Raw genomic sequence first — 24056 nt, 5'->3', positions numbered from 1 at the left:
GAGTAATAAACTAAAAACTTATCAACTAATTATTGGACCTCAGTATAGTTTCTCAAGTAAATTTCTGTACTTGTAATCTTGTCTCAACTAGTCATCGCATGTTATATATATATAAGGAATAAAAGTAGACAATAAGAATTTATGTCATCCATTTTAAACAAAATTAGATTTCCATAAACTCGAATTATGTTTAGTATTAACTATCTACAGAATTTTTATATCACACAAAGAATGAATTCAACGATTGATTAATAGTTAAGAATACTAATCTTGTTAATATTCTTCAATCTCATTAAAGGTGAGCTTAGTGCGTCATATTTTCTATTCTAAATGTATGAGATAAATTTGAAATAAAGGGATAAAATAAATTTCAGAACCAAGAATATTTATGTTATTTATTTATTACCTAAAATTTTTGATTAAACATTTTGTTTTAAAAGATATGCGTCGTTGAGTAAGTTTAAATAATTCTAAAGGTAGAGATGTATTATTATAATAGATTCAAGAGCTTGTTAAGAGGAATTCATCTGAATTAACAGTAATAGCCCAATCTAACGTACAACTGCCTATTAGAAATTATACTTTTAGTTCTATATCCTGTTATCTAATGAATCTCAAGTATCTAGGCCATATTTTACTTCTAAGTTAAGATCAGTACTTCTAATATTCAAACTGTCATTTTGAATTTGTAATTCTTCTTTATATCATATACAGAGACATGGAAGTATGTGAAATAAGTAGTTTTTATAAATAAATATTAATACAATTTGACAAAATCAAAATTGAAACTGATAACTACAAAACATCCGATGTAGTGTAACGGCTATCACATCACGCTCTCACCGTGGAGATCGGGGTTCGACTCCCCGCTTCGGAGTATATTTTTTCTAAACATACATCCATCTGCTAGGTTTAATTTTTTAATACAAATGTAAGAGATGATTGATATACTTGGAGAGAATCAATTTTTTTATCAAATCAAAATGTAGTTCAGCAGATTTGACCAATAATTATTTTACTTCACAATAAGTTGATATTAATTTGTAGATTACCTACAACTCTTCTCCAGATTATGCTCAAAATGCAATCCTGAAGTGTTAGAGAGACAAGTAATAAGTATGACAGGTTCAACAATTTGATTACTTCAAATATGTAAAAAATATATAAATTTATAAAAGAGGTAGTATAGGTAGATATCTGAGAATGTTAATTCACCTTTTAAAGGTTTGATTGATAACTCACATTTGAATTTAGTATTATGTCGTCAAGGTCACATGACTTAATTTTGGTTGTCTAATAAACTTTTTATATCAGGAATAAACGGCTTGAAAAAAAAAGTATATACAAAGAACTTCAATCAAAGATGGGTTTAAAGGCTAAAAAGTGCTTTCAAGTTGTAGTAAAGAGGACTGAACCATTGAACATTCTTTTAAGTGACTAGATATGGCTGAGAACACTAAAGATGCAGCCTCTTTATTGGCTTCTTTGAAGATTGATTCTGAAAAACCTGTTGAAAAGAAGGAAGAACCAGTAAAAGTTGATGAAAAGAGTACTGAAACTCCAGAACCTACTGCCGAAGTTGAGAATAAAACTGAAGAGAAACCAAAAAAAGATGATGATTCAAGTTTAGTTAAGTCTGAATACGAAGTTAAAGTCAAGTTAGCCGATTTACAAGCTGATCCAAATTCACCATTGTACAGTGTTAAATCTTTTGAAGAATTAGGTTTAGTACCTGAATTATTGAAAGGTTTATACGCTATGAAATTTCAAAAACCTTCAAAAATTCAAGAGAGAGCCTTGCCTTTATTATTGAGTAATCCACCAAGAAATATGATAGCTCAATCTCAATCAGGTACTGGTAAAACCGCGGCATTCTCTTTAACTATGTTAACTCGTGTTGATCCTACAAAGGATGTCACTCAAGCTATTTGTTTGGCTCCATCAAGAGAATTGGCTAGACAAACGTTAGAAGTTATTCAAGAAATGGGAAAATTCACAAAGATTACATCCCAATTAATTGTTCCTGATTCTTACGAAAGGAACAAACCCGTCACTGCAAATATTGTTGTTGCCACTCCTGGTACTGTGTTGGATTTAATGCGTAGAAAACTGCTAATAGTTAACCATGTTAAAATTTACGTTCTAGATGAAGCTGATAATATGTTAGATAAACAAGGTTTAGGAGATCAATGTATTCGTGTAAAGAAGTTTTTGCCAAAGACTGCCCAATTGGTATTATTTAGTGCAACTTTCGATGACGCAGTTAGAGAATATGCTAAAAAAGTAGTGCCAAATGCGAATACCTTGGAATTACAAAGAAATGAAGTTAATGTTGCCGCTATTAAACAATTATACATGGATTGTAATAACGAAGATCATAAATACGAAGTTTTATGCGAACTTTACGGTTTACTAACAATTGGTTCATCTATTATCTTTGTTTCTACAAAGAAGACTGCCAATTTATTATATGCTAAATTAAAGCAAGAAGGCCATCAAGTTTCCATTTTACATGGTGACTTGCAAAGTACTGAAAGAGATCGACTAATTGATGATTTTAGAGAAGGTAGATCTAAGGTTTTGATAACAACCAATGTTTTAGCTCGTGGTATTGATATTCCTACAGTTTCAATGGTTGTCAATTATGACTTACCTACATCACTAAATGGTCAAGCTGATCCAGCTACATATATACATAGAATCGGTAGAACTGGTAGATTTGGTAGAAAGGGTGTTGCTATTTCATTTGTTCATGATAAGAAATCTTACCAAGTTTTATCTAATATTAAGGATTACTTTGGTGACATTGAAATGACTCGTGTTCCAACAGATGACTGGGACGAAGTTGAAAAAATCGTCAAGAAAGTATTAAAAGAATAGATGTAAAATCCTAGTAATTTATGTAATATAAGATAAGTAAAATATAGAATATAAATATATCTTTTAGATTTTTAGATAATAATTCTATCCTGACAATTTTATTCCTGCAATCTGGAGAGATGAAATGAAATTCAAGTTCATGAGAAAAAGATATTAACAATCAAGTATTTATGTGGGTATATATAGTGACGTAAACACGGAAGGCATTATAAAAGTTGTCTAAAAAAATATAATCCCGAAACTAGTAATAATATCTTCATTTTGCAAGTGCCAATAGTTAATATAACAAAATTTAAATAAAACCTCACCTAAACTATCTCAACCAGCAAGGATAAAGACGCAACATATATTTATTGTTTAAAATTCAGATAATAGAAGATTAAATAAATCTTGTAAATAAAACTTGAAAATCTGAAATTAAAGTTGAAGCATTAAGATAGCCAACATCTATGAATGCAATTGAGATCATCGAATCGCATGTTAATGTTTTAGCAAGCAATAGTCTTTTTATTCTTATTAGATCTAAAATTAAATTCGTCATTACAAGAATAGTAAAGCAATAGCGTTTCCACGGATAATTGTGATTAATATATTTTAGATCGGAAAACATATAACTCCTCTATAATGGGAAGCAGGTAGGTATATTTTGCTTCACCGAGATTTTAATTTGAACTATAGAGGACTGCACATCCCCTAAGACAAATAAGTTTCAAACTGGGAACATTTCAAGATAAACGGTTTGTCAAAACGAGTTGCGTCTAATACCAGAAACGTCAAGGCTAAACTAAGGACGAACTACACCAATGAAATAAATTATTAAGAAGTTAAGATATAGCCAGACTGCAGTAAATGGAGATGGAAAGACAGGTAGGGGGTGGTGGGGAGATTGCTATGAGATTGATGAATGATTTGGAAAGTATACTATTGAGTTGAGTCTTATAGAGAATTAAACCGATAATTCATCAATTGCTTCCTGTATGTAGATGTGCGATAATGAGTATTAAATAATATTCATTTAAGTAATGGTAGTAGTAACTGAAAGAGGAGACTACCAAAGTACTAGAGAGTAATGTAAAATAATAATAAATCCCCTCCACTTTGTGCCCCCTCCCCCAATGGAAGATTATTAAGAAATTTATATGGAACAATTAATTTACCATATCACTATTGGTTTAACGGAACTCACCCACTAGCTACTTGGTACAGTGGCATATGTATAATTAGATAGACATTCATCCAATCTTGTTCCATTAGAACTATAGAATTTACAAATAATTTTAAAAGCTATTGGACAAGAAGAAGAAAGAAACTCAATTAATAGAGTAAAAATACTTACTAAGCCTACACAATGTTGTGGATACTACTGTTGTTGTACTTTCTTATTTGGCTCAACGTATAATCGTCCAATATTTATAATATTTGTATGTAGTAAATTTGCACAAGAGAATTAATTATTTTATAATAAAATAACACCAACAAGAAACATATTGAACGAATTAGTTCTTTTGATGGAATTTAAACAAATCCAAACTTAAAATAAGATAATAATTATAACGAGTTCTCTGAGATAATCGCTCAATGATCTAAGTTATTTCAGTTTCTTTGAAAATGTGTAATAAGCAGAAAATAACTATTAAAGTTGAAATTGGACAGTTATCAAGACTGTGTTGTGTTTAACATCATTAAATCGTATTTCAATTGGTATGACGAATGAATAAAATAAAAGTAGAGTTAAATGCACAAGCGCAAAATTTGGGTTTTCCTTGAATATAAGAGATTTCAGTAATTGGCCAACCAAATATCAACGGACTCTTATTTTAAAATATTCCACCTTTTTCAATCTCCCTAACGCTTGTGAATATTAATTAGTAAATTATCAATACCCAATACAGACTGAATACGATAGAATACAAACAAATTGAAACAAAATATCCTCATTTGGCTATACCGTTAATAGATATTTGTGTATTAAGCAGTATTGTTATTTTAGAGCAGTATGGTGTGCCTCTTTTTAAAATAGGATCTTATTATTGCAGCACACCATCAAGAATGATACAGATTTAAAGAGAGGGAGTTTCTTTCATTAAATACTTGTGCATATCTGTATCTTCACGGAGATAAATAACATAATATACTATAGAGAAAGAGAGGGATTGATACCTCATGTCCAAGAGAGATTGAATGAATGTCTATCTACTGACTGCATTGCAACAGCATTTCAATAGTAACTTTAGAATCAATTGCAATATTGAAATTTATTTGATGCAATTAAATAAAATAAAATAAAAACATTTATGCTTTAGAATCAATATCTTCGAAGAACAATCGTGGGTAGGGGTAGTAGTAATAATGATGATGGTAATGTTGTTAGTAATAGATGATGAGTTCCTTGAGCGTGTTCCTTGTCTTGTTGTGCTCTTCACTTTTAGCTGTAGTTATTTTTATTTTATCAATTTACAGATGGTAAAAATATTTCATGAGAGAACACTTCGTAGAAAAAAGTGAAAAAAGTGAAAAATTGAAAAAAAACAAAAAAACTATTACTTCATTTCGTAGAAGGCTCCAACCACTACCATCTATCAATCAATTAGTAGCGAAATGTTGTAGACCAGCTGATGTTACTGATAAGTATACGCATAACAATGGTTATATATTCAATCCAATTAACTATGTACTTTCATCCAAAGGCATAAACAAGAAGCAACTTTCATTAATACCTCTTCCTTTGCTCTGTGATGAATAAAGACCTCTCTACTTTTGTTTCTCCCAAACATTTTTTGCCGAAGTTAGTTAGTGCTGGTACTGTTAGTAACAAATTTTTAGTAATACCATAACATAGACAGAGAGAGAGACAGAAAGAAATAAAGACCCAAAGCTGAATATTGGATAGTGAAAACTATACTAAACCGAAGAAGGTGTCCCAAGACTGAAGGAGTTTTCTAGTAGGAACGATCCCTAACACAATTTTTTACTAGCCTCATTTGTTTGCGAAATATACCTTTATATGCCTTCTTCTACTTAGATGGATACCATAAATAATAGTATAGTATATACAGTAAGTACAATTTATCTTGTTTTATTCACTGATTGTTATTGCTTTAGAAGTGGGAAGGTTAAAAACAATAAAGGAGAGATGGATTACCACTACTATTGTCTTGAATATTCTTGTAATGACTGTTTTGTTTTTGTTTTTGTTTTCGTTTTCGTTTTCGTTATTGCTCTGATGCTAGTTAACTTTGCTACAGGGTTGAACAGATTACATATATTTGTTTAAACAAATTACAATAATTTTAATAGCAACAACAACAACGATAAAATTATGGTGAATGTAAGGAGAGAAAAATCATTTATTTCTCTCTCAAGTAGTTTCGAAGTGTTTCAAGGTAATGGGTTACAGTAAATAGGTTTTTCGGAAGTTGCCTCTCTCTAACTACTTTTGAAAGAGGGAGGGATATGGCTGGATTTGTTAAATAGTTATACCTTGTTCTTCTTGTTCTTTAATTTACTTTGGCAATACGAAGTTTATACTATTATTGCTTTCTACAGCCAACTGTGACTAGAGATGAAAAAAAAAACTTGCTATGCTAAGGTAATCTTATGCTAGGGATGGGTGATGATGATGTGTTGACAATAACAGGTTTTATGTACTTCCAGTCAGATGAGTTAGTGGTAAGGAAAAGAACACTAACTTATACTGTCTGTTCTCATCTAATTTCGACATTTTTAATAATAGCTTAGCTTAGTACTTAGTTCGAAAAAAAAAATTGAAAAGTTATAAAAGGGAAGAACTTAATCCTAATATTTTAAACTTGTTCAGAATGGTAGAATTTATATTTAAGCACGTTCATTTTTTGCTCATTTCGAATTAATGTTATAGGAATTCTTGTTTAATTGTAAAGTTACTTTTATTAATCTTTATTTCTCAATTATTTCCCTTCTTATTCTTATTACACTTCAGTTTAATATATAGAAAACATATCAAACAACAACTACAACACAACTTTATTATAAAAAATGGATAGCTCCAAGGTCATTAACATTATTTTAGCTTTATTCTTACCACCTGTCTCTGTCTACTTAGCCAGAGGTTGGGGTAGAGAATGTATCATCGATTTAGTCTTAACTATCTGTATCTTCTTCCCAGGTATGTTGTACGCTTTGTACATCATCTTGCAAGATTAGATATAAGCTATTGGTTTATTGATTAATTAATATCCTTTTTATCTATTGAACAATAAGAATAAATTATATCACAATGATTTATTTACTACATTTATAATTTGAATTACAAAAGAAAAGTGTTCTGAATGTTGTTTTGCATTGCCAATGGTTTTTTTTTGTTAATATAAAATTAACATCTGTTATTACAACCCATCTCAATTCAGTTCATAAGTTATTACTTCCAATAGTGAAATTGATTGAGTATATAAATTCTTTTCAAATCTAATTTTTAATATTTAATTTTTAACAAAACATTTCCTAATAATATAATATATAACTGTTTAATTATTATAGTAATAAATGTAATTGAGCATACAATTTTATTTTTCTGTTTATCTGTTTACTAAATATTATTAAAGTTATTCTAGCTTGATGTAATTATATTCTAAAAATCATAAGAACTTATCTAGGGTTGTTCTTATTTCATACTTACATTTATATCTGGCTAAGTTTCATCCTTCGTCAAATCAAGGAAATTTGATGAAGTCATATCTTAGTAGCAGTCATGAATATAATACCGAATGATAATGATGTGATGATGAGAGTTGCTGAATTTAAACTAAAGTTGGATAAGCCATCAAATAAATAATAAGGGATTTTAGTGTCTATTTTAAATCTAAATATATATATGTTATAAATGAATATCAATTACATAATAATTATTAGCAAATTTGGGTTAGTACTAAATTAACACCAAAAAAATAAATAAAACACTGAATTAAAGCAAAGTAAAATGTATGTAAAATTTTGAAATCTTCGAATTAGTTACTTCGTAGTAAAGATCGAAATATGCTAGTTGAATTGATTTATTATGATATATATGGAAAAATTCTCAAAAAATAATAACTATGACTTTATCCTTTAGTTACTTGAATGCATGTGTGTTTGTAATTCAGATCGAGCCAGCGATATCGTTACACTTTTGGTTCCAGCTGTAGTAGTAGTGGTAGTTGATGTGGTAGTAGTAGTGGTAGTACTACTTTCACTTACAGAATGTCTTCTTTTTATCAAAGTTTCCTCTTTATTTTCAGTAGCAGTAGTATTACCTTTTGAGCCTAAGAATAATTCTCTTAACGAATATGAACGTCCTGTACCATTGGTTTCAACACTGGTAGTCGAATTAGAAATTGATGGAGTGCTTGGATTTTTTTCAGAGACCTTTGATAGTTCTTTAATATCCATATCACTTCTGGTAGTAGTTACAGGAGTGGTGGAAGAGTCACTGTCATTGCCTTCATCAACACTTGTCATTACGTAATCTTTATCAATTGCATGATTATCTTTCCCATCATCGACTTCATTCCTTTCATGTTCTTCTTCTTCTTCTTCCTTGATAGTGTCGTCTTCTTTTTTTACAATACCATCATGCTTTTTTTCAATTTGTACTAGAGGAACCTTTCTCATTCCTGCTTCAACCTTCTTATGATGAATCATGCTTTTAGCTATTAAATACCATGATAGCCTGAAAGCGTATAGGACAAAGTCTGCTAAATATAGTGACAATAAAGGACCAGATAACGCTACGATCAGAGTATAACAACAATATTGATATATTGTGAAAAAAAATTTGGTAACAGCCCAAACTTGATCTACCATATCATTCATTAGCATTATTTGATTAATTTAACAAAGGGTTTCCTGCTTTTTTTTTAAAAAAAAGAGACAAATATAAAACAATTCAATAGAAGTAAGTAATTCTACACCAATATGTAATTCTAGTGATTAAATATGATTCAATAAACTGTTTTTTTTTAAAAAAAATATTGGGTCTAACAATGAGTCTTTCAAAAAAAAATCAAGTACAAATCAAAATTAGTTTCTTGGCTTATTTCTCGATAACAACAATACTCTAAATTCCTTACCAACGAGATCAGCAAATTATAATGAACAATTGATCAACTATTCCTTCCAACGTATGGATATATTATCTTTTCAATTATAAGTATAGTCAAATATATACAAATCTTTAAACCTGATCTACTTAATAGTACTACTAGTAATTTTCAGTCGATTCTAATACTGATATAGTATGTAGTCTAAAAAAAAAATAATTATAACAAATAATTACAATAAAAAGAATAGCTATAACAATTACCGATACAATATCTTGTCAGTTTGTAATTCAAAGAAACCCATCGATTTTGCTTCATTTATATACGAACGAGATAAACGATTTTAAAACCTAATGGAAGTCAAATTTTAAATTTTTTTTTTTGCTTTGCTTAACTTTACTTGATTGTTCAGTCTCAGATGACTTTTGCTTTAAATTTCTTGCAATGAACTTAAAGAAGATGGGCTAACCTTACCTTATTCACTAAGTCTTGAAGTAGCAACAGCAGTAGTAGCAAGTACATTTAAATTGTAAAGGAATGTAATTTTACAATTCGCATTTGATCAGAGTAATAGTAGTGAAAAATATGATGATGATGAGGAAGACGATGATAACTACTTGGATAAGAAAATAATTACGTAGAACATAGAGAGATAAGAAAGGAAGAAAGAGATGATGAAATTAGGTTCGATACTATCCACCACATAGATTGTCTGCGAATGAACGTCAGGAAACAGTGGATAAATTATGTTAAATCAAGCTAAAATCAAATCAAGCCAAGTCAAGTCAAATCAAGTCAAGTTAAAGAGTTTTAATGTGGGAGGAAGTTAATGAAGGGAAAATTTACAAAGATTTGATGTATGTATGTATGTATGTATGTATGTATTTCTGTGTATAATTTACATTTTACAACATCTGTAAAAACAGATAAAATGAAATAAAAAGGGGAATTGTAGTAGAGACTACATACGCTATTTTAACAATTCGAAAGGGTAAGAAATAAAAAAAAATAAAAAAACAAAATTGAAACACTAAACAACAACAACAACAACAACAACAACAATTAACTAACCAAAATATCCATTTATCACATACAGACCGATACTTGTACTCCATGTTCATCTGACCCCATCTACCCACCTAATTTAATGACATTTCCAAGTTGAGATAGGAGAGTAATAGAGAGTACAAGGAAATGAAAAATTTAAAGTAACTAATTATAATATTGTGATTTTTATTTACTTTACACTAAATTCTCACAATCACCACCACCACCACCAAACATTTGGACTCTCACACTCTCCCCCACTCACCCACCAACCCCTCCTCCTCATCTCTACCACCATCAATCTAGAATAACTATATCTGGTTTGTAATTTACAATTTACAGTTAACTCATCAAAGTCTCAATTCAGGTAATACAATTTAAAAGGTAGCAGCAGTAACAACTTACAATACAAATTATCAAGTAGTCAAGAGATACTTGGACGACTCCACCCTCAATTTCTTGTGACACATTTTCAAATTTAATTATTTTTTTTGGTCTCATCTATCTTATTCTTCTCAACTAGCAAGCACTACCTTTATCATCTAGTACATGAAGAAAAGGATACACCAGCATTACTGTAAAAAATATAAAATTGAAATAAAATAAAATAAAATAAAATAAAATACTATTTCCATAACAATTGATACACAGTTTGGATATCTTTCTTGGAGCCATCAACTATTAAAATCGCTCAACCTTCATCCCCTAGTCAGTGTTTCTTTTTGGAACAGTTACAAGTCATTTCTATCCTTAAAGTTACTCTCGCACTTTTAAGTTCAAGCTGAGTGTTCACGTTGATTTCTACTCTTGATGTAAAATTTCAAAGTTTATTTTGTCAATCAATGAAGTAGAATCCTTCAAGAGCTTTAGACCTTGCGACTCATGGAGTGGGTTAAATACACATATAATTAACCAGTCGTGGTTTCAAGAGATGATGTGACCTAAGCTAAAGAGGGTTGATTCTTATTTTCTCTCCTTTAAGGGAAGGGAAGGGAAGGGAAGGGATAAATACATTTGGACCAAATAAATGTCGATCTATCTACAAACTTAAAATCCAATCATTACATTACATTACCTTACAATATAATATAACATTATCTCTTTCTATTATCATCTTTCCATGTTTTCTCTTCTTAATCACCCTCTCCCCACTTGTCCCTCTTACAGCCATATATCACATTAATTTTTTTTTTGTTATACACCTTACTGCTTCTTCTTATTGGAATGTTTTTGTAACCAAAATGACGATGTGTGAAATTAATATTGTTATTTAACATTAAACATCAATATTTTGAACAGTATGTATTGCCATTGCTCTGATTTTTATCGAACTTAATGTTATTATTGCTGTATTACATACAACAAGAGGAGTCACCTTTAACCTCAATTTCAATGAATCATCCATCACTCCTGTTCGATCGTTTCTTGTTCGTCTTACGTTCGTCTCACGTTCGTTTATCGGATTTTGTTCGCTGTGATTATCTTTACTATTACTGTAATAATAGAATCTGATAACTAGATCAATTGTAATAATACATGTTAAAATCTATCTATTGTCTATGTAATTATTTTGTAGTTGTAATTAAAATTGTTATTGTTCTTTTTATTCGTTCTTTGCTTCATCTGTGCATCATATTTTTGTTGATATTTGTCTATGCACATTGGTATAGAGTCTATATATAAATTGCCAATTTCGAAATTTGAGGTATTCTGAAAATCGATCAAAACAAGAATCTTCGAAAATAAATTCCATTGTTAATGATCAAGAAACCTTTGATCTATTTATAATTTTGAATTTTGGTTTACGAGTAGTTCTACCATTTTTTTGTTGAATTCTTTTCATCTCACACACACACACACTCTCTCTCTTTTCTTTCTTAATAGTTCTAATAGGATCCTTATTTGAGTTTCGTTTGGACCACATACAAATATACATGAAAAAAATAAATATTGCAACCACCTTATTCTATTTCTTATTCAACAGTTTTTAATTTGCAATTGTTGACTCAATTAAGCACCAATTACACTCAATTCCAATGTCCACACTCTTCTGATATGTAATTTTACAGGAATTGTCAATCCATCTGGATCATTTCCACCATCTGTTGAATTCCCATCTTCTAGGCTAATTAAATTATTTCCCCCATTCTCAACAATTTTACCATGTATTTTAACATTTAATGTAATGGTCTCTTCACTCCACCAACACTTTCTAGCTGGTTTCCTCCAAAATAATAATAGTTTCGTATTAATCGCTGGCTTAGGAACTAAATCATATAACTTGGGAATTTCACTTTTACCACTTGGTCTGTTTTTAGAACTTGATCTTGACCTCACATTCCCTGCTAACCTAGAAAACCTCGACTTCCTAATCGATGGCGGCTGTGACAATTTATCAGTAGATTCTGATGATAAGTTCGGATGACTACTGCTTGCTGATATAGAAGAAAATCTACCTTTCTTCAAGTCACTACCACTAATATTAGGATTAATATGATCACTCTTGTTAAGACTATCACTGGAGTTACCATTACCTTCACTATTTAATAAACTTGAAGAACTTTTTTTATTCATATTGTTATGTGATATACTTCTCGATAATGAAACTCTACTCCTAGAAATACTCTCTTGAGAAGATTTATGACGTAGCCATTCAGCTTCCCATTTTTTTTTAGCTTCAAAATAATTCTTTCTGAACTCTTCAGTTGTTTCATTGGCTAATCTACATAAGCTTAATGAAGTGATAACAGTTTTCTTAGGATCTTGGACCCTATTATTCCACTTAGACTCATCTGAAAAACCAGAGGAGCACAACATCTCTTTCAAATGTTGTTCAGCAGTACCAATCTTTTTATCAGAAGCTTTCTTTTCATCTTTACCAGATCTACTTCTATTTGACTGAGATAAACCCCCAAAAACAGAATCCTGAGAACTCAAATAGCTGCCTGCAGCAATTTTAATCTCTGTCATGAAATTGGTAAATAATTCTTCATTTTTTTCAGTACAATCTTCATCAGAAGTTTGGAAAATGCCCTGGTATTGAAAAATTGCATCTTTTGGAATACAATAATAATCTAAATCTTCTCTTAATACTATAACCACAGGTTTATTATGTAGCAATTCTTTCTCAACATTTGCTGAATTATTACCAAAACCGAAGAAACCCTTTGCAACAGAAGTTAATGATGAATCTTTTGAAATGCCATAAGTTTTATCAACAGGGAAGTTTGTAAAATCATCATAGGCTCTTGTATAAACGTCCATGATATATTCAAAACAGCTTGAAGGAAAGTCAGAAACATATACTTCGTCATCTGGTGTTAAATTTGTAATTATTTCACCCATTTTATCTAGGAACACACCTGCTGGAAAAAGATATAGTAATATTGATTCTGGTAATGACATCAATTGATCTCTAGTTATATAATAATGTTGTTCTTGAATATTTAAATGTATCAATGCATTTCCACTATCTTCTAAGTCAGTTAAGTCCAATGCAGAATCACTTCTGTTTTGTTGATATTCATCAGTGGCACTAATGAATAGGTTTGTGCTTGCTGCACTATCCTGGGAAACTTGTGTTATAAAATTGTTCATAGTTAAAGATGCAATATATTAATTTTCCTTTTGCAGCAACAATCTGTTACTACAGCTATTAATTATTATTATTATTATTATTATTATGTGGAATATATTCAATTAATAAAATTTAGTATTTGCCTAACTTTGGTTAATTAGGAAACAATACTTTGATAAAGTGAAATTAAATCAGAATAATAGATATAAAACGTAGTGATATAATACAGTAATGAAAGGATCAAAATCAGTTCCAATGTAAAGTTATTACTTCCAACTTGTTCGAACTAGGAACGGCAAAAGAAATCAATAATCGATTAATTTTACCAACTTTGAAACTTAACAGGTCTAAATGTCGAATACCTCACCAAGCGTAATGAAAATAATAGTACCTTATAAGTTAGGAACCACAGATTATATATATAAATATTTCAAAATAGAATAATACACGCCCACCAACACCAAATAGCAAACAATAACTGCACAGCTGATATATTGTGTGATATATTATTTTATATTGTATTATAGAATTATAATTATTACCATCAATACAGATAAAAGCTAGTATAATTTTCGAAGTAACAATTAAAGATTATGTTATAAGATTAAAGAATAATAAATACAATTATAAAATTGTTCAGATCATAAATCAACTGTAATAGTTCAAATAAATCAATTTACTTAAAAAGTGTGCTTAGTAAATAATGAAACTTTATCAGCAAAAAAAATATAACCCAGAATTTGATACTTACTGAAAAGGACTATGAAAAAGGAGAAGAAGCAAGTTGACATACGTAACTTGGGAAAAGAGTAACCAAGAAGGAAAATGGATGGAAAAGAACGAAACTTTCAGTGAAATAATTGAGAAAGACACTATAAAAAAGGAACAATATGAACCACACAACATTAAACTGAAAAAAATTATGTGAAAAAAAAGAAAGTCAAGCAAGACACGACATGATATGACAATAACTACAATGATAATTTGTATTCAAGGTGAAGTGCCAGTAATATTTAATTAAGAAGAAGGTACTAAGACTGGGGGGGATTGGATTGGATTAGATTAGATTAGATTATACACTTTTAATTTATTCAATTTATTAGTTAATTATAACTAATATAGCAATTCATTTGGTATGAGTCGAGTCAATCAATGTAATAATCAATAATCAATAATTATTAGACAATAGCAACCATAGTTAGTTGTATGATATAGCTATTTTGCTGATGACGGAAACGACAGTAGCAATTCCGTTTTGTTGAATATTCAAATTACGTATTTACACACATATATATAGAGAGAGATATCTGGATGCGAGTTGATAGGCATAATCCTTGGATAGTGCTGTTTAGTATCAATGCATATATGTATCAAAGATGTTCTTATATTGTTAAATTTTGTAGTGACTTAGTCTAGTTTAGGTTAGTTTAGTTTAGTTTAGTTTAATTTGGTTCAGTATTCAAGCATAACAGTATGTGTGTAAAATGATAAATATAAAATTGGTGATGCTTTGAGATTAGAATGGTACACCACACCAATTTCGAACATTTAAACCAAAAAAGTTCACCAAAGAGAGTACGATGGTTGGATGGGTTGCTGTCGGACAATAGCTTCCTCCGATCATGTTAATTTTTACATCAACAACGCGAGTGAAACCCAAAACTAGACAAACACAGAAGGGAAAACCCGAATGATCGTGTACAATGATATAAAAAACATCATGTTGTTTCTTTTTTCCTCGAAATGAACTTTGTCTGAAAAAAGAAAAAAGAAACGATACACAATTTTTTTCCTTTTTTCTTTTTTTTTTTGGTTTTTTGCCTCTTTCCTCTTCGACAGATCTCGAAATTAAACCACAGAATTTGTATATATAAAAGAAAGATGAAAAGGTCGAAATGCCAAAAAGATGAGATGGACGTAAAACACACATATAGGAAAGATCTTGTTTGTGCAGGTCTGGATAGTCTTCTTATTCATTAGAGTGTAATCCAATAACCATTGCAGCTTATCATAGTTGTATATATGATGTTTGGAACTCATCTAATTGGGGGGGGGGACAAGCAAAGGAATGAAGAAAGCAAAGAACAATACGGGAATATATTGGTATTGAACAGTTGTTGAATGCTAAAATAATAATTTATTTCAATTTCTTATTTCTTTTGTATCTCCTTTTTAGAATTTATAGGGGAATTTGAAATTGGTCATTTTCAATGACCAATTTTACATTAATTGATAAAGATGTTATTTCGATGATCTCTCAAAATATAGTTAGATAAAACCTTTTAGGAAAAAAAATGATGAGCTATTACAATTTTTACTTATCTACATTATCTGACGATTGATGCAAATGTCAATCTTATGATGTAACTTATTCAATGGCTGATTTTTCTTACTACAAAATTTCTTCTCTTTATTGGAAAGGAGTTAATTATTTAATGATACTCTTGACTAATAATATCTTAATTCATAATTTGATTTCATATATAAGATGTTAGTCTGTATAGAATTATCAATGAGATCTAATCATGTGGAATTCATCTTTTCTTAACTTCATCAATAAACTTTCATTTGTACATAGTTAATTCTATGCACTTGCCAGATCTTGCACGCTTATTTTTTCTTTCTTTCTTTTTTCCTTCTTACGCAGTAAATGATCAAAAAATTTCATATTGTCTATCTGTATTAATAAATTTTTATCGATGAGATGAGATGAGATGAGATAAAAAAAAAATATCGTAATTGTAACCTCTAGAGTTTAAATTTGTTGAATATATCTATACCATACATTAACAAGAGTAAAATCGTACCGTACCGTGAATACCTACAATAATGTCTGTCGATTCAACTATTCTTAACATCTCACAAGGTGATAACATCTGGGATGCAAACAAATTTAGAGAAAATTTAGAAATTAACATTTCTAAAGTAGGTGAAAGAGAAACAAACTTAGATTTGATTAATGTCGATACTTCAATTGCAAATGCATTACGTAGAATTATGATTTCTGAAGTACCATCCGTTGCAGCAGAATACATCTATATTTTAAATAATACTTCAGTTATCCAAGATGAAGTTATCGCTCAAAGAATTGGTTTAATCCCATTAAAGGTAGACCCTGATAGATTGACTTGGTTAAATAATGACCTACCAGAAGATGAAAAATTTACTGATGAAAACACTATTGTCTTATCTCTAAATGTCAAATGTACAAGAAATTTAGATGCTCCAAAGGACTGTACTGATCCAAGCATATTATATCACAATGCACACATATATGCCCGTGATTTGAAATTCGAACCACAAGGCAAACAAGAAGAAACATTTGCTGACAGCCCTGTTGTCTCTGCTGATCCAGATATTTTAATAGCAAAATTGAGACCAGGTCAGGAAATTTCTTTAAGAGCTCATTGTATATTAGGTATTGGTGCTGATCATGCCAAATTCTCCCCAGTTTGTACAGCCTCATATAGATTAATGCCAAAAATCATCATCACAGAAAAAATTAAAGGTGAATCTGCTAAGAGATTCCAAAAATGTTTCCCTCCAGGTGTAATTGACATTAACGAAAACGATGAAGCATATGTTAAAGATGCTAGAAAGGATACAATGACGAGAGAAGTATTGAGACATGAGGAATTCCAGGATAAAGTAAAACTTGATAGAGTTAGAAACCATTTCATCTTTAATATAGAGACTGTCGGTGCTATGTCAGCGGAAGAAATTTTCTTAAAATCAGTTAAAATCTTGAAGAATAAAGCTGAATATTTGAAAAACTCACCAATTAGTCAATAATAGGATTAATTTACAACTGAAAAAAACAACAATACAGACGATACTGTGGTACTTTTTATAGTCTTTCAAGTAATATATTTATATACAAATATAGATAGTTGGTCATTACATATAATTTTGCACAACACACATAGTACTAAATTCAAATTCATTTCCTTATAGGATCAAAATTAATTACTTAATATTTATTTGAATACAAAATCCCTTTAAAACTAAACAACGCTATTTATTTCGCCATTTTCTGTATCATCTATTATCAATACCCTATCTATTGCCTTAATTGGGTCTATTATTGTCACCAAAACATTCCCGTCATAACCATCACTATTTTCATCCAACTTTTGAGCAATAAGCTCTTCATTTTGATCAAGTTCAATATTATCTAACTTGGTAAAATTGATACAACCCAAAATGAACAATCCATATTGCAATGCCAATATTAGAAAATCTGTAAATATCATTCCCAAATTTCCTTCTAAATTAGTCTTCGGTACTAATTCTCCAACTATTTGTAAAAAGAATCCACCTTTATATTCACCTTGTAGAAGACCATTGCCATTAATAAAAGGGGATGATGCATTTTGTAACGAGCCGTCTCTCAAGTTATTACCTTCAAATTGGCCAACAAAATCTTTTGGAAACAAAAGATCAAGTAATATTAAGATAGTATTTACTGTTAGAGCACCATGAAATAGTATTTTTCTTGCCTTAAGTTTTAAAGAATTAATTGCAGACTGTCTATCTATATTCTGCATTTCTTCTATGGACTCCGTGGGCGTAAATGCACCTGGTATATTTGTCATTTCTGATGATACTCTAAATTGAGCTGTAGTGTCACCAACATATGGAATTCTTGATAGATTGTTATTTCTTGCAATACGTTCCAATTGAATGTCGCTAGGAAATGGCGATGATAGTATCGATTGAAGAAGACATCTGAAGCCCAAAGTCAGTACATTAGACCCATACTTAATATATTGTAAAATTATTGTCATATATCCAAGATAACAGAGTTGAGTTGATAATCTTCTTTGGAAATTCCTTTTTCTTAATTTGTATACATGATCATTTCTGTGCCCTGAAGGTCTCGTATTCAGAGGTGTGTTCATATTATGATCAAACTTGCTCTATTTTTAAAATAAACTAAATTAACGATAGAACCATCTACGAGCAATGCATGTATTCTCCAATAGTAATAATAGTTGTGTTTTTGTCACAATTTATAATCAAATCTGAGAAAGAAATCATCTTAAAGTACATCTTATTATCCTTTAAACTATACTTCTTTTTCTGCATAGTGCGGTTAAATTTCATTAGCTGAACTATTGGATATCCTACTAATTTCGTATGGAATAAGGCCTCACGTGATTACTTAAAATTAACAAGAGATGACTACTACATACTTAAGATGACACTTTTGCCAAAGGTAGTGTATAGAAAAGAATCAATACACGAGTATATTAACTTATAAATCCAGTTGTAACAAGGTTTTACAGAATATTTTATGATTAATAAAGTACTAAAAAAAATTAGCTTTTATTTTATATATTACACGATTCACACTTCTTTACTTAAATTCATTTTAATCCTTATTACACTGACAAAAACTTAAAAAACCTAAGAAATGATTTTTTGTTATATAGTTTACACTCGTAAATTACAAATCTATTAAATATTAGTCATTAATTATTTATAAAAAAATATCAACGTAAGTCTATAAAAGAGTTAATATCAAGTTTCAAAATCAACAGCTAAATCATTACCAAAAGCAGCAATTTCATGGAAAATTGAAGCTTTGTTCATAGTTACGTTTTCCTTATCAATTGGTTTAACATTGGCATTCATTGTAACCTTAAATTTTTGTGCTTTCTTGTATAGTGGCTTTATCAAACCTGTGATCACATTCCTGTCACCTTTATCGCCACCATTAACACCAATATACCTGTGACTTGAAAAAATTAATGTATTCTTGTATTTCATGTTCAAATATTTTACTAATTGATAGGTAGGGTCCATTTTCTCGCTCAATTTGTCTAGATTCTTTGGGAATTGAGAAGCGTTGTCATTTGACAAGTTCTTAAATTCAGTTGGTTCAATAATACCACATGAACTTTTTAACGGCACATGGGTTTTCAAGTGAACGACAAAATCATAATCTTTAACTGCAGGTGTAAATAACAATTTAATTGTTTGTTTGTTTAAACCATGCTCTTGAATCAAACCTAATGCCACCTTAGCTAAAGCTGTTATTCTTGTAGCAATTGGCAATGGAACATCACTAGAATACATAATACCACTTGGATCAATTTTTGAGGCTACGAAAAATTGTACAGCTAACCCATTTGGATCACCATTTCTCATATTGTTGAAATTTGATTGAATGCCTTTATAATGAGCTAATGTCAATTTTTCGGATAATTTCTTCAAAGTCTTTGAATCAACTTCTGAATTTGCGCCTATACTGGTTTCGAATGCGTCTTCTATGTCTTCTTCAGGTTTAATCAAATCTAAAATCAGAGGATCTTCTTTCCAATTCCATTGACTTAAATATTTGATCAATTTCAAAAATCCGTTTTCTACAGAACCAGGAATAAAGTAAGGAGCACGATCAACAAAAGGCTTCATTGCAATTAATTCGACTAATTCGTCATTCAAATGACCTAGTAGCAGATGTGCATCTAACCATTTTTTAAATAATCTGACGACAGGAGAGTAATATTCATATGAATGAGACAAATTTTCAATTGTTCTTGTATGTCTGGTGGAAGCTTGATATTTTGCTACAAATTTTAAAAATGTCTTCTCTAGCTCTGGTTTAATTTCATTCCTAGCATTAGAAATTGCTCTTAAATATAATACTTCATCACGTTCTGTTAAAACTCTAAATTTGAAACCATACCCCTCTGGAGTTAGAATACTCAAAGTGACAATTTCTAAATTGTATGGAATTGATTCATCACGATTGAAAAATGATTTGTATCTACCTCCTGTGCTTGTGGTTATTTGTTCTTGAATCTTTAATAAAAATGCAGTTTTTGACTTTTCAAGAGATGAAATTTCGTCTGGCCACTTTTGGGAAGTTTCAAACTCTAAAATTACTTCTTGAAAAAAATCAGGATCTGAATATGCAAAAGGTACCGGTTGACACATTGAAGTGTATCTGAAAGAAGTGCCTACCGGCTGAATAGATTTGACTGATAATGGCAAATCCATTTTGAAAATAATCTTGTACAATTCGTCAAAAGACTTCTTTAGGTTATAGAAACTAGAAAGATTCAAAACTGAAGTCTTTGAACTTGATGGAAGATTTGGTAACGGTAATAGATTTTGGAATTCTTTTGTAATATCATTGGTGACTTGTAAACCATCAGCAATATGTTTTTTCAAAATGAAGTTCATGATAGTTGAAATAATTGGTTCGGAAGATGAGGTAGTCCAGATACAACAATGAGTAATCGAACCATCTTTGAAACGACGCAAGGACGATTTAGTATCCCAGAAACTTTTAAACGCTACTGCTTCAGTTGTTGGTTCCTCAGAATGGGCTGGGCCCTTAGTAACTAATTTTTCACTTTCTGAACCATTCGTAATTAACTTTACTTTGATGCATTCAAAGTTTAAGTTTTTACTACTGTTTAGGATAACCTTTCTTTTACTTACTGGAAATGTAAATTTCTGACCAACCAGTTCTACTTCAATTAATTTTATTCTGTCACCTAACCCAAATTTAACAATACTTGAAATTTTATGCACTAAATAGTTCTCTAGGGTGATAAATTTAACTCTCTCTAGAGAGCCAAAATTAGAAATTAATTGCGAGATTACATTACTGTTACCTGATGCGATGCTAATATTATAACATAGGTCAAACTTTATATTATCCAATCTGTTAATATTAGTTAAAAAAATATTCGAAAATTGATCTTGAACGACATTATTCAACATAATCATTGTTTCTTTAGCATAGGCCTTTAGTATTTCATATGATGAGACTGTCATTTTGTTTAAAATATTTACTTTGGTAACTTTATCAAATAATGTTGGGATTTGGAAACGTTCATTGACGTATTTAGAGCTTGACTTGGATTCGGTGTCAGAATGAAATTGGAGGTAACCATCTGAACAGATATCCATTGTTGCCAAATATTTCACTACACCTTTGAACAATTGATATGATGAAAAACCATGCAAAATAATTCTATTACCATTCAAACCACCACCATTCAGTAATGCTGCCATTAAAATACTGAATTCGAATGTCCCGAATCCACCTAATGTTCCTGAGTGGGCTAGTTTCGAAGAGAAACCACGTTGTTGCAACCAGATTCTACCTAATATACAAGCTTCATTGAACGATTCAGTTTGCTTTTTTGTTTTATATAAGAACTTCAAAAAATGTTCATGTGTTGATGATGATAATACCGAGAAGTTGTACAATGGAGTAGATGGTAAGATGTGTTCTTTATTTTCCACTGTTACCCTAATATTATTTCTGTTTGGTAATAATTTTTTTGGATCAAATAATCCATATGGGAAACCTACAATCAAATTAATGGAAAACTTAGTCTTGTAGAAATTATAGTCAGAACTGTTTGATTTCGATTCGTTTAATTTTTCACAGTATAATTTTAATATAGGCAATAATGGATCATTATTTAAATATGAATATTCCAATTTTATGAAAGAATCTAAATTATCCTTTTTTAACATGATTGATAAATGATGTGTTAAATAAGCCAAATAGACGCTTCTTTTATGCAAGCATCTAAAATTCAAGAAATCTTTCTTTTCGAATAAATCTTCTGGCATAGTTAAAAGAACGTCAATAGCGGAACCTTGAGGTTGGTAAATACCCGCTTTTAATGCAAATGAACCTATCAAAGAGACGGATGGTACTTTATAGTTAAATTTATATTTTGTTGTACTTGGTAATGGTTTTGGATCTACAAATGGAACTGTGACTATTTTATCTTTAAAAAAAGTATCTACTTCAATTAATGATTTTTCCTCCCATTCAGGCACCAATTGAATCATATCATAAAGTTTATGTAAAAATTTTTCAACTTTTAGAACATGAGATTCTTTTAATTTAACTTGTTCTAGTAATTCATCGATTTGTAACTTGAAAATATTTGATTTAAACAATTCTGCTGTTTCTCTAGCAATATGAATATCATTAGCTGTAGTAGATGCACTTTTTCCTTTATTTGTTTTTATATCATCATCATCAGAATCCTCATCATCATCATCGTCGTCGTCGTTGTCAAAATCTTCATTGTCATCCTCATTTTCCTTTTCTTGATCCTTCTCAGAATTGGATTCAACTTCTAATTTATTTCCATCATCAATAACCTTCTTAAGTTTAGTATTCCCATTAGAATAGTCGTTGACCAATTCGGAAGATGGTCTCTTAACACTACCCATCGTTAATGATTCTTTTCAAAATGCAATTCTTTCAATCGAAATTAATAGTGTCAACTGTGAGAAATTAGTTTGAGTATTATTATTCTCAAATCCAAATATTTATAGAATAGAATTTCAACGAATCAAATTATCCTTCTTCTACTTGGGAAAGAGATACAAAAGAAAATGTGTCCTCTCTTCTATATGAAATTAATTTAATGTTCTTTTCTATTCTTTTTTAATTGATTAATTAAAAAATTACGAAAAAAACAAAAAAGAACTTCTCTTATGTTTCCTATATTCAAGCAAACAGTATTATAGCCAATCCAGATAGGTATGATACACCAAAATATGAATTAATTAATATAACAATATCTTATTCTTAATGTAATTTTAACAAATATTAACTACATCTGTTAATTTTTCAAACTGCAGTTCGATGGACGATGAGCTTTGAAAAATTCGAACTCTTCGCAATTTTTTCTTTTTCGTCGACAACAGTCCGAAGAGAAGGAAGAAGAGACGAGAAAAACGAAAATGGAAGACGAAACGAAGCGAAACAACGAATTTTTCGTCGTGGAAAAAGTTTTAAATTTTATTTCGGTCCCGCTAGCAAGGCCGACGGTGGGAGAGTTAGGCAGAGTATTTCATCTTGCTTAGGCAGGAACTTAATGATATCGATGTGGTTTAGGCTCGGTGGGCAGACGTGTGTATTTTTTATTTTTAGTGGGAGACACACGATACTGTCTCTGTCTGGCGAGATGGCAAGATTAGAAATGCGGCCGTGATGGGTTTTTTCTTCCTACTCTCTATATTCCTTCCGACTGGGCTGAACTGGACTGAATGGAACTAGTGGTGATGGTGATGATGGTGGTCTTGATGGAAAGATAGATAGATAGACAGACCGAGCAAAAACCGAGATGGAATCAGTATTGATTTAGCTTTAGGCAGGGCAAGTTTAGATGATTTCACTGGTGGAAGGAAGACTGAATTACGTTACAGACAGGGCAAGAGTTTTGTTTCTCTCTGGCTATTTATCATGTGCACACAATGTTTGTCAAGAGAATTGGAATTTAAGCTGTACTTTTGGCGAATTCTTAGTAATGAATGATATTTGTTTTTTCAGGTGGTAGCGTAGCAAAGAATTTCATATCATTTGATGTAATTAGAGAGTACTGGTAAACAAAGTGAATTATCCATTTATTCTGTACTGTAGATTGATATCGAAATCTTAGAGACGTATTACTGTGAAATAATTAATGTAAGTATTTAAACGGGCGTCTTCTCGGAAAAACCCAAAAAAT

The 24056-nt window shown here is 30.4% G+C and overlaps 7 protein-coding genes and 1 non-coding gene across 8 annotated transcripts; 4 read left to right on the top strand and 4 right to left on the bottom strand.

Moving 5' to 3' along the window:
• Positions 1 to 805: 805 nt before the first annotated feature.
• Positions 806 to 877, top strand: Kpol_473trna1. Its single transcript has one exon. It is a non-coding gene; the product is annotated as a tRNA-Glu (tRNA).
• A 566-nt stretch (positions 878 to 1443) lies between these two features.
• Positions 1444 to 2880, top strand: DBP5 (ATP-dependent RNA helicase DBP5; the record flags this gene model as incomplete). Its single annotated transcript, XM_001643456.1, has 1 exon — positions 1444 to 2880. One exon carries the CDS (start codon positions 1444 to 1446, stop codon positions 2878 to 2880), a length of 1437 nt encoding a protein of 478 aa, XP_001643506.1.
• A 4014-nt stretch (positions 2881 to 6894) lies between these two features.
• Kpol_473p6 (YqaE/Pmp3 family membrane protein) lies at positions 6895 to 7062 on the top strand (the record flags this gene model as incomplete). The annotated part of the gene is made up of 1 exon (XM_001643455.1): positions 6895 to 7062. One exon carries the CDS (start codon positions 6895 to 6897, stop codon positions 7060 to 7062), a length of 168 nt encoding a protein of 55 aa, XP_001643505.1.
• A 900-nt stretch (positions 7063 to 7962) lies between these two features.
• On the bottom strand, positions 7963 to 8712 carry Kpol_473p5 (uncharacterized protein; the record flags this gene model as incomplete). The annotated part of the gene is made up of 1 exon (XM_001643454.1): positions 7963 to 8712. One exon carries the CDS (start codon positions 8710 to 8712, stop codon positions 7963 to 7965), a length of 750 nt encoding a protein of 249 aa, XP_001643504.1.
• A 3278-nt stretch (positions 8713 to 11990) lies between these two features.
• Kpol_473p4 (uncharacterized protein) lies at positions 11991 to 13577 on the bottom strand (the record flags this gene model as incomplete). The annotated part of the gene is made up of 1 exon (XM_001643453.1): positions 11991 to 13577. One exon carries the CDS (start codon positions 13575 to 13577, stop codon positions 11991 to 11993), a length of 1587 nt encoding a protein of 528 aa, XP_001643503.1.
• A 2809-nt stretch (positions 13578 to 16386) lies between these two features.
• On the top strand, positions 16387 to 17349 carry Kpol_473p3 (DNA-directed RNA polymerases I and III subunit RPAC1; the record flags this gene model as incomplete). The annotated part of the gene is made up of 1 exon (XM_001643452.1): positions 16387 to 17349. One exon carries the CDS (start codon positions 16387 to 16389, stop codon positions 17347 to 17349), a length of 963 nt encoding a protein of 320 aa, XP_001643502.1.
• Positions 17350 to 17561: 212 nt separating this feature from the next.
• On the bottom strand, positions 17562 to 18458 carry GLD1 (Gld1p; the record flags this gene model as incomplete). Its single annotated transcript, XM_001643451.1, has 1 exon — positions 17562 to 18458. The coding sequence occupies one exon, from the start codon at positions 18456 to 18458 to the stop codon at positions 17562 to 17564; it is 897 nt and encodes a 298-aa protein (XP_001643501.1).
• Positions 18459 to 19080: 622 nt separating this feature from the next.
• Positions 19081 to 22773, bottom strand: UTP22 (rRNA-processing protein UTP22; the record flags this gene model as incomplete). The annotated part of the gene is made up of 1 exon (XM_001643450.1): positions 19081 to 22773. One exon carries the CDS (start codon positions 22771 to 22773, stop codon positions 19081 to 19083), a length of 3693 nt encoding a protein of 1230 aa, XP_001643500.1.
• Between the last annotated feature and the right edge of the window lie 1283 nt (positions 22774 to 24056).

Source organism: Vanderwaltozyma polyspora, genomic scaffold, assembly GCF_000150035.1.
Source record: "Vanderwaltozyma polyspora DSM 70294 KpolScaffold473 genomic scaffold, whole genome shotgun sequence".
Lineage (NCBI taxonomy): Eukaryota > Fungi > Ascomycota > Saccharomycetes > Saccharomycetales > Saccharomycetaceae > Vanderwaltozyma > Vanderwaltozyma polyspora.
The sequence above is the reverse complement of the archived record's forward strand: the minus strand, read 5'-3'. Positions and strand labels throughout refer to the sequence as shown.